The sequence below is a fragment of the Tigriopus californicus genome, chromosome 1 (assembly GCF_007210705.1).
Source record: "Tigriopus californicus strain San Diego chromosome 1, Tcal_SD_v2.1, whole genome shotgun sequence".
Taxonomy (NCBI): Eukaryota; Metazoa; Arthropoda; class Copepoda; order Harpacticoida; family Harpacticidae; genus Tigriopus; species Tigriopus californicus.
The window spans coordinates 6,708,339-6,720,986 of record NC_081440.1 but is presented as its reverse complement, the minus strand read 5'-3'; the positions used below and the strand labels follow the sequence as shown (position 1 = coordinate 6,720,986).

At 42.3% G+C, this 12,648-nt stretch overlaps 3 protein-coding genes across 3 annotated transcripts in view; 1 reads left to right on the top strand and 2 right to left on the bottom strand.

Annotated features, from left to right (window-relative positions):
- The window catches only part of LOC131890919 (uncharacterized), a 33,596-nt gene extending 32,915 nt beyond the window's left edge, over positions 1 to 681 (top strand). Inside the window, exon 16 of the mRNA XM_059240410.1 lies at positions 1 to 681. Coding sequence (XP_059096393.1) covers positions 1 to 238 — 238 coding nt within the window. The 3' untranslated portion in view covers positions 239 to 681.
- LOC131891011 (uncharacterized) lies at positions 676 to 5,817 on the bottom strand. The gene is made up of 9 exons (XM_059240525.1): positions 5,595 to 5,817; positions 5,102 to 5,318; positions 4,781 to 5,034; positions 4,631 to 4,709; positions 4,457 to 4,563; positions 3,049 to 3,258; positions 2,246 to 2,703; positions 1,311 to 1,829; positions 676 to 1,188 (listed from the first exon to the last, which is right to left on the bottom strand). Exons 1-9 carry the CDS (start codon positions 5,815 to 5,817, stop codon positions 835 to 837), a joined length of 2,421 nt encoding a protein of 806 aa, XP_059096508.1. The 3' UTR covers positions 676 to 834.
- Positions 5,818 to 5,846: 29 nt separating this feature from the next.
- On the bottom strand, positions 5,847 to 9,860 carry LOC131891193 (sodium-coupled monocarboxylate transporter 1-like). Its single transcript, XM_059240750.1, has 2 exons — positions 9,306 to 9,860; positions 5,847 to 7,700 (listed from the first exon to the last, which is right to left on the bottom strand). Exons 1-2 carry the CDS (start codon positions 9,563 to 9,565, stop codon positions 6,236 to 6,238), a joined length of 1,725 nt encoding a protein of 574 aa, XP_059096733.1. The 5' UTR covers positions 9,566 to 9,860; the 3' UTR covers positions 5,847 to 6,235.
- Between the last annotated feature and the right edge of the window lie 2,788 nt (positions 9,861 to 12,648).

Here is a 12,648-nt window from a genome sequence, read left to right as displayed (position 1 = left end):
TCTCCAGTCGCTATCATCAAGACCGATTCATTATCGCATAGCGTGGGAAACACGTGGTTATCTCTCCAGGAACAGCGTCCTGTCTGCAGGATCCAAGGAACCTATTGGAAACAAGTACTATCCTTCCATATCTTCCTCAGGTCTTCTTGGTCACATCCACTCCCCTGGAGGAAACCTCGCGATGCTGGTTTCAGGAGCATTTCTGTCAGCCATAGCTTCTTCAATGTTGTGTCTGTGATTGGCCCCCCACCCACCCTCCCCTCTCTTTAAAGTATTCGATCTTAACGGCAGTGGCTTCCGAAATTGGTCCTCCCTCTGAAGGGCTCTGAAGTTGCATGGACCCGAAGTCGAATAATCAAGATGGCTAGTCAACCCTTCCCCTAACTCCTTCGTATGGCTGTGACGATGATTTCCTCTTCAATAAATTGAGGTTCCTCTTCAATAACTGGTGCGTCAGTTCTAAGCAGATGGATTGGCTTAGGCTTCTGAATTATGAAATAGGTCTCAAGATGAACCGCTCGTACGTACGTAGAGAATGATAATGATAATACTGTTGTACAAAACTAGTGATTCATGCGGGTTCTGTACTCTCTGTTGTTGGGCTGAGAAGTAATGTGTCCATCAATCTTTTACCTTCAGTGAAGAATGTTTTGAAATAAAACCCCATTGTTACCCCTTCGATATCGGTATTTTATTTCATTTCACATATGATCGGAGTGGTACTTGCAATGAATTGGTAAGACGAAAAGCGGTCCCAAAAACTTTAATTTAGAAGATTTATCTTCTATAACAAGAATCACGACCAGGTTTCAAAGTCGATCTCAGTTTTTGGACTTAAGATGATGATGATCGTCCCTCAATTTCGGCGCTTTTGTGTGCCAATACAGTAGCAATTGATGCATAACCATTTTGAGCAGCATAAACAAGCGGAGTGATGCCATCTTTACTCGGGATTTCAATGGATTTTGGATCATGATCGAGAATGAGTTGCACTGCTTGCAATTGATTCGCTTTCACGGCCATCATAAGAGGTGTATCGCCATAATTGGACTGAATTGTCGTGTCAAGTGTTTGAATCTTCATAAGATATTCAACCACTTCCAAATGACCATATCGAGCAGCCAGACTCAAGATGGTACTCCCGTCCACTCGCTGATGATTCACATCTGCTCCGTGTTCCACCAATTTCTGGAACATTGACAGATATCTTAATCAAGACATCTAAGATTTTGTTATTCATATAGTTAGAAAATGGCAAATAAAAGAGAGAGCAATGCGATTCCACTTAAGTCGAGACACTTCGGCATTACCATGATAAAAGGTAGATTTCCGTTCCGAGCTACATTAAAGATGGCAGTTTCTCCATTGTCATCGGGTACGTTTAAGTCCACAGGAAAACCTTTAGCCAGGATCCGTTCCAAACTGGCCAGATCGCCGTTGAAAGACACGTGGTGATGAATAGTCGCCCCGTTGGCATCAGCTAGGTCCAAAGCAGCATTAGTGTTGTCCAAAAGGAAATCGAAGGTCAAAGTTTGATTGTTCATATAGGATTGTTGGAGGCAAGATCGACCCTGGGGGCCCAAAGTGTCGACGTTTACTCCCCGCAATATTAGTAATTGAAAAATTTCCAAATATTTGTCGGAGCAGGCATAAAAGATTGCCGAGTGTTCCTCTCGGTCCACGGTATTCAGATTGACTCTTTGTCTTAGAAGGACCTGAACCATTTCTTTGGCATTCTCTACGGGAATATCAGTCGTAAGGGCCTCAAGAAGGGGAGTCCGACCAAGGTCATCGACCAAGTTGAGGGTGGACTTTGCGGTGGCCAATATCTGGAACAAAGACATTGTTTGGGGATTCCCATTGAAGATGAAGGGCCCTCCAAATCGGCGAGATCAAAGATTAATCGCTGATTATGGGCCACTAATTGAAGATCAGAGAAATTGCCATTAGGTATGTTTGAACAATGCTCTCAAAAAGACTTTTGGTAGAACTGAGCTTAAACATGATTCCCATTGAATAGATCTATGACTGATGCATCTTTTTAACTTGTTGGACATTTTTGACCGACAACTTGCTTTTTTTGTCAAAATAGAAATGATTCTTCGTACTTTCTTGATAACAAAAAGAGTCGTCAAAAGTCTTGAGAGCAGAGTTAAAACATAACGGAACCAATTTCTAATTGCAATATAATTAACATGAATAGAGTTTTTCTATCGTATGCCCTGGGACGTAAACTGTATCTCACTTTCATTGATTCCACATGACCCATTTTGATCGCCAGATGGATGGGCAAATTTTCAGAGTTATCAAAGACTTCAGGATCAGCACCTGCAGCCAAAAGGAGCTTCAAGATGTCCACCAGATTTCGCTTGGCGGCCCAATGCAAGGCTGACTGGCCGTCAATGTTTTGCCTTTTGGGATCGGCCTTCAATTTGAGCAATCGGTCCACGTTTTCCCTTAAGGCCAACTTGCAAGAAATCATCATGAGAGTGGTGCCTTTTCCATCCATATCTTGGTCGATTTCCTCGTGTAATCCGATTATTAGATCAGTGATTTCAAGCACCAGTCCTACCGTCTCAGAACCCAATTCATGAGCTAAAAGTTTTTCCTTCAGTGTCTCTTTTAAAATGGGCAAGATTGTAGCATTCAAAGACTTGATTGATGGCTTTGGGTCTATTGTTGTTCCACTTGGAATGGAGTCGCCTATAATTGACGATTTAAAGTCGTCCAAGCAAAGGAGTGCTCTGATTATTTATATGATAGTTGTTAATTTATACTATCCACTTTTTCGTAATCGCATAACATAATTTTATGTGGAACTTAACGGATCAAGGATTTCAATTGCATTTCTAGTCGTTTTAACGCTGAGCGTTGGCATTGGTGATAAAAGATGAACAAATATAGTTTTATGAATTATGATAAAAGACGTTAACTTTAAAATTAAGTTACTTAATTATATTAAAAAAACGAGGTGCAGATTCAATTTTTAAGTTAACAATGCCCACCTCAGCGTCTAAATTGAATTGATCTCAGTTCGAATTCACTTACCGTTTAAGACATCTTTAACGAAAGAAAACACATCGGGATCGTCAATCCTCGAATAAATGGACGGAATCCTCTTGCTTCCACAAATGTCCACACCCCCTTGGACGATACCAATGAGAAAGTACTTTTTATAATCACATCCATAGGTGCAGAGTTTCAGAAGAGGGCTACCAGAGTCCCCATAGCATGATCCACCCCCGCCTCCAAAATTACCTAAAAAGACAAGAGTTTCTCCCTGTTTACATCGTCGGCAAGCTTACGTTTAATTGGCGGATGTTCCAGTCAAAGTGGCAAACCTCGCCCAAGCAACGAACCCGGCCATCACATCCTCCAATTTTATCAATAGGCAGTATCACGTCTGTGGGTGGGGTTGACGTCTAAAGAATTTCTTGAGAAAGGTCACGGAAGAGAATAGGACCGATTGGTAAAAAACTTCGCCACGTCATTTCCGACCTTTGCTCCCACAAACAAATGACAAATGTTGTTAATAGAAATGTTACCACTTGCAAGCTACAAGGAATCTTAAAAGGGCCATTAGTCATATTCACATTAAATCAGAATGAATCGTTCCACCTCGTTACATTGGTAGTTGTGTCCCTATTTTAATGGGGAGTTCACGTTTTGTGTTTCTTATTTTCTGATTTCTAACTTATGCTTGGAAATGATTTCCCAGCAAGTCAAGTCATTATAAAATATTTTGTCTACCAAAGAATTTGAATATGCTTGTCTAAGGTACCTTTGAACGTAGCGTTCAGGAAACGATCTAGGTAACGTTCAAACCTAAGAAGGATCATTCACAACGTAGAGCATATGGGTAAGATTGACACCTACGTAGGTTAGGGCAAAGATCGTGGAGACACTTAACCATATGAAGAATTAGATAACGTTGAACGCTGTACACGTCCAAGGTTTGAATTCTTTCCCAAATTTGTAGATAGCTTATGCCAACGACATTTCGTGTCAAGCTCCGTTTACTATTTCGATGTTATTTAGCCCTGTTGTGGTCATCGGGTCCCAAATGGGGGATCCATACTCCAATTCGATCTGAACTTTGCCTTCATAAAGGTTTAATTGGATTGGTTTGTTTAAATGTCTGAGAGGCCTTGCACCCTTTCGTTTGGATATGCTCCTTAGGCATCTCCAAAGGTATAAATGAGTCTGAACAGTTCGCCAAACAATCGTACCTTAGGACATGGAACATAAGAATGAATAATAACTGCAATACGTGACAGAGGGACACCCATCATCAAATGGCAAAAAACAACACATTTCTCCCCTTATTTCTCAACTACCGAAGTTTATCAAGAGGCAAGAAAGACCTTCACAATCATAATGTTATTTCAATGAAGTAGACTTCAAGATCACTCACACTTCCCCAAAAATAGATATGAGAAAGACTTTCTGAACTTACCGGCACAAAGGACGTTGTTTTGAAACAGCTCTGGGAGTCCAGTGGATATTTTGTTCCTCAAATCTGGTCGATTCAAAAGAGCCTCCTCATGGGTGTCATTACAATGACTTTAAACCATGATAAAGAGATTGATTAGCCTCAGATCTAATTGCAGTGCTAATGCCGTAACTCAACCTTTGGGGATAGATCTCCACATTGGTTTTTCTAAGCTCATCAGAAGTAGTGACTTGTCCGGGCGTAAAAACGCCCCATCCTGCGAGAAATGTCATTTTTTTTTCGTGGAAATTGAAAATCAAACCGATCCTCAATTAACACACAGTTTACCAGTGAGGGTGGTGAGCTGCCCATCGTATTGACTAATATCCGTACTTGGACCATCAGGGAGACACACGGATCGAATGAAAGAGTTGAACACCAACGGTTCCTCGAGCTCCCAAATGGCCACGTCAAAATATACCGTAACCCGTCCTCCCTCTCGAAATTTGGGATGGATATGAATGTTGTACTTCTTACGGATTTGCACTGCCCCATCATCCTTTGTCGATGTGAGAGACTTGTCACCAAATCGCAGAACAAGGCTGAAAATGATCGCGACATTACAAGGTTGGCGACGGAGGCAGAATCATAGATCTTCTTTATCCTAACTCGGGATATTCCACAACACAATGTGCCGCCGTCAACACGTGTGATGGAGATATAAGGGCACCTCCGCATTGATGGGACCATTCGCCGGTCGATTTCTCAAAGCCAGATGTCACCATCCAGGGCCATGTTCCATGGATGTCTTCGCCAGAGCGGGAGGGTGCCACAACTCGGCGGATCTCTTCCACGCCATCTAATTCGAGATTTCTTCCGCAATGATCTTGAAAAAGGAGCGGAGTAGACATAGTGATAGAAACGCAACCTTAAGTTACGACCGAGCTCTGGGATTAATAGTAAAACACGTGAGTTTGATGGTGAATTGGCATAACATACCCCTAATAAGAGAGATGATTAGCATGCATTTCATTGTATACTAGACTGGATACCACTACTCAAATATTAAGGGAAACGGGTCAAGGCAAATGTCACCTATGAAAATGCGTCTAACGGCACCTATTGTCTATTGTTAAGATAGATAAATGTCTGTTCATCTTACCGTAGACGGTGTCGCAATTTGCTAGGGCTAAATATAAAACAAGAAGCGTCTTAGACCTTGGAAGACCCATCACGTCGAATTCTGAACCCACCAAACGGTGGGAAAAATGATGCTGCTCAAGCGAAAGATGAGTACAAACTGGTTGCGTAGGATGGCGTGTAAAAAACTTGATTCCTCCAACAACCATGAACTGAAGCTGCTCTACTGATCTATTAGTACGCATGCTCAACCATCTGAAAGACAATGACACCGACCGTTTTCAGACTTTTATTTCCTGACATTGACAACGTTCTGGTGAACCATTTGATACTTTTATGAATGTGTTTATAAAATCATATCTTAGTACGGAAAAAATATTCACATAGGCAATATTTAGGATATGAATGAGAATCATGTAATGAAACTGATACAGTTTGGCTCTACAAGAGTGGGTCTACCTTAAATATTCCTTGGTTCCTGTTATTACTATCTTATTGTTTTAGTTGCAAGACGATGGATTGAATGACAGCTGAGATTGAACACCGGGATGATCAAATATAACACGGGGCGAAATGTTTTGAGGCAGAATTTGATACCTTGGTGGGAGCTTTTAAACCTACATCATCGATAGGCCGTTTAGTCCAAAAATATCAATACTTGGTTTACAATTTCTGCAATTCGTTTTGAGAGCATCCTTTGCGGTCGTTTATCGTTGGGACTGGACAATTGCCCGTGGAACTTAGGAATTTCAGGTGACAATACTTATAGAGCTTCCAAGAGTATGGGTAAAAGTATTTGGCATCTTCTTCACAAAGATCTTGATTAAATCCTGTGCATAAGCTCACAAAGAGTGAGACCAGGACGGTGGTCAAGGTGCCAATGATGGGATAAATATTGTACGAGAGTAGATAGATGGAAGAGACGGATTCATCGGAATGTCCCAAGGATTCTTGAGTGATATTTGTGTTCTGAGTCGAACTCATTTCGTCGGCAGCTAACGTGATATTGAACACTGAGCAATCCGTGACATTCAGGGACAAAGTGGGCGGGGCAGATGAGTACATCATAGCTCCAAAACTGAGCCAAATGTTCAGGATCTGTCCGATGACAATCCCCGCCGAGGCCCCTTTCAAATTGACCATTGGACAGAGGACACTGACCAGACAAAGGCCAAACATCGGACCCATGCAAGCGCCGAAGAGTCGGGAACCCACGTTGATCAGTGATCCCAGATTGTGGCAGACGAATGCCAGACCAATGGCCACCACTCCGTATGCCACCGAGATCGATTTTGTGATCATATTCTCGTGCTTTTTGTTGATGGATTTGAAGCATGCGCACGCCTTGATTTCCTCCCAAGTGACGGCAGCCAAACTGTTTAAGGTGGAATCCAGAGTGCTGAGAGCCCCCGAGAAAAGACAGGAGATAAACAGTCCAGCCACCCCGGGATATTCCGCAAATTCTTGGAGTACAAACAAGGGGATGATGGCATCGTTCTTCGCCACAACACCTGCCTTGACCGGGTCGCAGGTGGCGTAGTAGGCGTACATAATCAGTCCGATAAGGGCCACCATGGTCGTCATGACGAACTGTCCGATGAAATTGGTGTAGAGAGCGATCTTCCCTTTGGTGAGCGTTGGTAAGCACAGACAACGTTGCACCAAGTACTGACTGCACGTGTATGGAGAGCCCCACATGATCAAGGTCCCGAAGAGTACGTTCAAAAATGTGTGCCGCTCGTAAGGGTTGACGGACAAGTTGAAAAGCTCAATCCTGTCTCCAGCAACGTTGGTTTCCCACATCTTCTCCCACCCTCCGGTTTTGATCAAGCCCTCCACGATGATGGCCACGATGCCTGCGAAAACAATGAAAATCTGGAACACATCCGTCCACACCACGGCCTTCATGCCGCCAATGGCAGTGTAAATGGTCGACGAGATGCCCAAGACGAGGATGCAAAGTTGCCAAGAGAATTGAGTCACGGAAGCCAAGGCCATGGTTGGGGCGTACAAAACGATGCCAATGTAGATGGAACTCTTCAGGATGAAGATCAGAGTCATGACTAGCCTGGGAAACTTGGAACGGTATCTCAGCTCAAAGTACTCGTACATGGAGACCAGGTTCAATCTGTAGGGGAAAAAACACAATCACTTTGATAATAATAACAACTGCACGTATAATAATAATTTTCAGCTGGCAAAATTCATAGGAAAAAAAAAATATCTCTGCTTGGGATATGTGTTGCATGGGAAAAAAGATAGGTTTTAAACAGAGTAGAGGTAGGTACTTTTCAAAGAGTGAGGATATCAGAGTAAAACAGTAACGTACAATTGCAATGAATAATGAAAAGCCATTCACTAGAAAGAACCGTTCGTGTAACACGAGGGCAATTCCAGAAATACAATTTTCCGAACACTTTTGACCGGGGCGAGGTGAAGTGTTTTGGGCCGCGGTTCTTTCTCTTAAATAAAAATCATGACCTGAAAACAGCTCTTGCTAATTAGATCCTCCCCAAAAGAAACGAAAATCCAAATAATAAGCGTTATTGAACCCAAGCCTGCAAACTTTCAACACCTTAATGAAAACAAAAGAGGTCATTTTTAAGTTCGCAAAAAATCCAAACTTCATTATCTGCTTTAGCTTGCCCGGGTCCTAATGAAAACAAGCTTTTGCTTACCCAGAACCTGAGGAATTAGATGCTCATGAAATTGTTAAAATATTAAGATATATCATTTCATTGAATTCTAATTTCATTTAGAATTTCAATGCCGAGGCTAATGACTTATTAATGACTAATGACCTTATTAATATTAAACCCAAATGTAATACAGCAATTAGTTTAGTCAAAAGTAAATATCATTCAGAAATATAGAACTACAAACTCTTGACGGATCGACTAAATACATGCATAGTCTAGCCTAGTGGCATATTGATAGTGTGCCAATGATTGTTAGATACTTGGAACAACATTCGTGGCTGTCACCAATTTTCCTCCCAGCTGCTCAGGAAGGCACAGTCCAGCTTTAGGCGTTTCCCTGTGATTCTGCTACGTTAGTCCAACGAAAAAAGGTACAAATGTTGGTAGGAAACATCTGTGCTTCTTAAGGCGAATTACCTAAATCAGCGACGCATGCGTATTGCTAAGTCTTGTAACAAGTTCCTGGCATATTTCTTTTTCTATAAACAAGTTAGATAATGGGTTGAATGCATACATTTAAGGAGTAATTTCACTTTATCATCCCATTTAAACGTTTCGATGCATCTCACGTTGAGCCTCAAAGATTAGACACTCATAAAATGCCCCAGGATGAAATTTCGGAGATCCAAAGTGTCAAATAGAGTACCAATTGGCAGTAAAATGTCTGAGAATTATGTTGGATCATTGTGTTGATCACTTCTACCAAAATTGAAACTCTCCGTCACTTAAAGAGGTAAATTTAGCTTCACTTACATACATTTCGGAGAGAAATCCCACGCCCCCCCAACCCCAATTCCAATGATGTTCGTAAAAGCGAGCATTCTTTTCAAAGTTGTGTCTGCGTCTTAAAGTAGCTACGTTCTTAAATTTTATGGCCTATAAAAACCAATTAAGTTTAATGCATCTTATTTGTCGACGTTTTGTCCTCGCTGAGAGGGTCCATTTCGGACTTTTTTTCGCGCAAATCAAGGTATTCATCCCGGCCATCCCAATTTCCAGCAAGTCTTCTCAAAGAATTGCATTTCTATTCCTACCTGTAAAGTACCGGGATCCAAACTTCTCCAGCGATGAACACGCCAATACCGGTGCCCAAGATCATGACATAGAATTGAGAGCCATAGGTGTAGATCTCAGCGGGTATGCCCAGGATCATGTAGGCTGAATTGAAGGAGGCGCAAAGGCTGATTGCCATTGGGATTACTCCGATGGACTTTCCCGCCAAAAGATAATCGTCATTGTTTTGTGAACTGGTGCACGCTTGGTAGATCCCAATGAGAAAGGAAATGAACAGCATAGTGGCAAATATGCCTTAGTCCACGATCGAGAAGGTCAGTTCCAGAACCATGGTGACAACGGAATGGCAGAGATTGGTTAGAGCCTAACCTCGTCACAGGATTAAAAGATGTTTCAAATCTGTTCGATAAGCTGGCCAAAAAGTCCTAAGAGGATTTCTACGACTAGGTAGTTTCGAGAGTGTGACGAGCTGTGCGGTCTGATTTGAACTCCTTTCCAAAGGAAGCCGAGGAGGCCAAAGATAGAGTATATTCGTAGTACTTCACTCACGTTGTGCACCAATTGTATCGGGAGCGTTCCGTGTATCATTACCACTACTACTGCTACTAGTAGTACTACTCGTAGCAGTAGTAACAGTGCCCTCACAGAACTATCTACTGCTTCGACTACGCGCGGTCCATTGCTTGCGAGCTCTTTGGGGGACGAAAGTTGGCAAAACAACCTCGCTCTGTCCTCAACGTCTCCTCTTAAGCGTAGGGCAGCACCCTATGAAACGTATGTACCTTAAGATGGACCCTGATCAACGGATCATCTCCACATGGGCCACATGGAGCGGCTTTGGCTCGCCCGATCCGCTCTCAAGGATGATCCAACCACACTGAGGCTTCTTCCCCAGTATCACAGTAGTTCGTTCGTCAACGAGGTTCGAGAAGGGCAATGTGATGTAAGCGTGTTCCTCTCGTAAGTTGACGCCAATGAGAGCACAAATTCAACCAAGCTACCAAAGGCACTACGCAACACTCTCTGGAGGTCATGCAGTTGGCTGCAGCGTTGGTACGGGGTCTTCAGTAACCGCCAGAAACATATATCCACAAACCCTAATTTCTGCGTTGAAGAGAAGATAAATGAGGGCCAAGTAGGAGCTTTTCATCAGATATGTATCGACAGGTCTCTCTCTTCACACCAATCTTCAAGAAGATGTTTAACCGTACTTCCCCGTCTTTAATCCGGTCTGTAGCCTTACGTACCCAACAAAGGCCAACATACTAGAGGCACATCAAGCATGCTCCCAACTATCGCATTGACGATCGAAGAAGTGCTTTTCAAAGTAGTCCAAAGACTTGATCCCCTCACATTGCTTTCCAGTTTCCAGATCCCAGAACTGAGCACTCACCCACCTAGAATGCGAGACTATGTAGCTCTGCGCTCAACGACAAGCTACCAAGCAAGCAAGCCCCAATGGGTCCACCAAAGAGAAATGCCAAGCCACCGAAATTCCCGTGCAGCGTTTACGCAGGCTTCCAATTTGGAGATGGATCCAAACTCCTAAGAGCTAAACCAGGGGTGCTTCTGGAACTCAAGGACAGCTACAGAATCTTGTTCCAAAGTGTTTCAAAAATGATTTAAATCAGAGTTTTTCTTTTAAGCAAGCCATCACGTTTAAAAGGGCAGGTAGTATGGAAAATTCGTCTCAATTTTGAAATTTCATGACGGAGGTTGAGGGCTAAAATTCGTTTGTATGTTATTTGGAAAGTGATCCAGCCCAAGCCACCCTTCGGAGTCTAGCTCAGCACAGCAACTCCCAAGGTTAAGAACTTGTGGATAGTAATGATGTTCTCGTTTCTTCATCGAACTCGGTACTTGCAGTGCGCCAAAGAGTGTGGCTGAGTCGGACAAGTAGTAATTCAGCGTCATTTTGGTTCAAGTGCTCTACTAAGGGAGACACATGGAGAAGGCTGGCTCGAGGGGAATAAATAAAAGTAATGCGCAGTAACTCGAGCACCCCTTGCTTGTACTGAAAACTTCAAAAAAAGATACCTTGGACCTGTTGATGTGGAAAAATATCGAATTTGCAGTTTCATCGTGAACATGGCCTTTGCACACCTTAGAGTACGACAACTGCCTTGGTGAAATACGGGGCAATACTCCATAAAGCACAGGGCTGTTCTAAAGTACACACTGCGCCCTTGCTCTCTATTTAATGAAATGTTAGCTCTTGGATAGTTCGTCATGAAGCTCAAGTGATCAGATATTTTTAAGGTTTTTCACTAATGAACAAGCCTCTTCTATATTATAGGGGGTCGCCACAAGAGATTGGTAAAATGCTGAGATTGAGACCCTCATTAAGAAGATAGAAATAAATCCCGAGGATAGTGGGGGGCAACGTTTACCTCCTTTTCACGCCGAGCAGACCTTCAGCATCACTTACCGTTCAGTAACGTACTTTCTTGGCAATATTGGGTCAATATGGGTGAAGAAAGAAAGAAGACCTGTTTGATCTCGATTTTTTTTTCTTTTACGTAGGTGGACCGATGGGAACCGGCTTACGCCAGTTTGTCCCAGTAGTTGTTGCCGAGCAATGCACGCTCTTCACATGCTTTATGAAAAGAACAAAGTGTGTCATCATGTCCCAGAGATTCCACGACTAGCATGGAATAATAAATAGTTGAGTTATCAAACGTTTTATAACATGTCTTTTCCAACTTAGGTTGATTTCGCGTTTCAAATATTACCGAAGACGAATTGAACGAAGGAGAGCCCCAGTATCAATATCAGGATCAATACAAGTGTATTCACATGTTATTGCAGACAAGAATTCATGCGACACATCAAGCATCTCGCTTTTAACGGCGGAGGGAAGATCCTAAATTTGATATTGATATTGTAGGGCAAAGTCAATCACAGCCAGGAAAAGACACATACTCGTAAAATGCTGCTTTTCGGGCAATATGATTTGAGCAATGCAGTGGAACTGTGATAATTGATAAGAAAAGGCATCTTATGCATATTCACATGACAGATGGAAGACGTTTTCATCATTAATCTACAATAATTGCGATCCCCAAAGCATTGGCCTAAATTCCAGTCGACTATAAATTGCGAAAAAACTGCAGTGAGCACTGTTAGCAAAAATATGCAAAACCTCAAACAAAATGTTAAACACTCTTTCTGTGCAGAAGTTTGTTAACTGAATGTTTAGTTGCCCGCGCCACAATTAATCAGAATCATGCCGTGTTATTGCAAGTTTTTATAGAAAGATCTATAAAATGTCAAAGAAAAACATCAACAATACTTGTCAGGTAACTAAAAACTTTAATATTCAAATTGTGATCACGTATTTCTTAGTGTATTGGATCATATTCG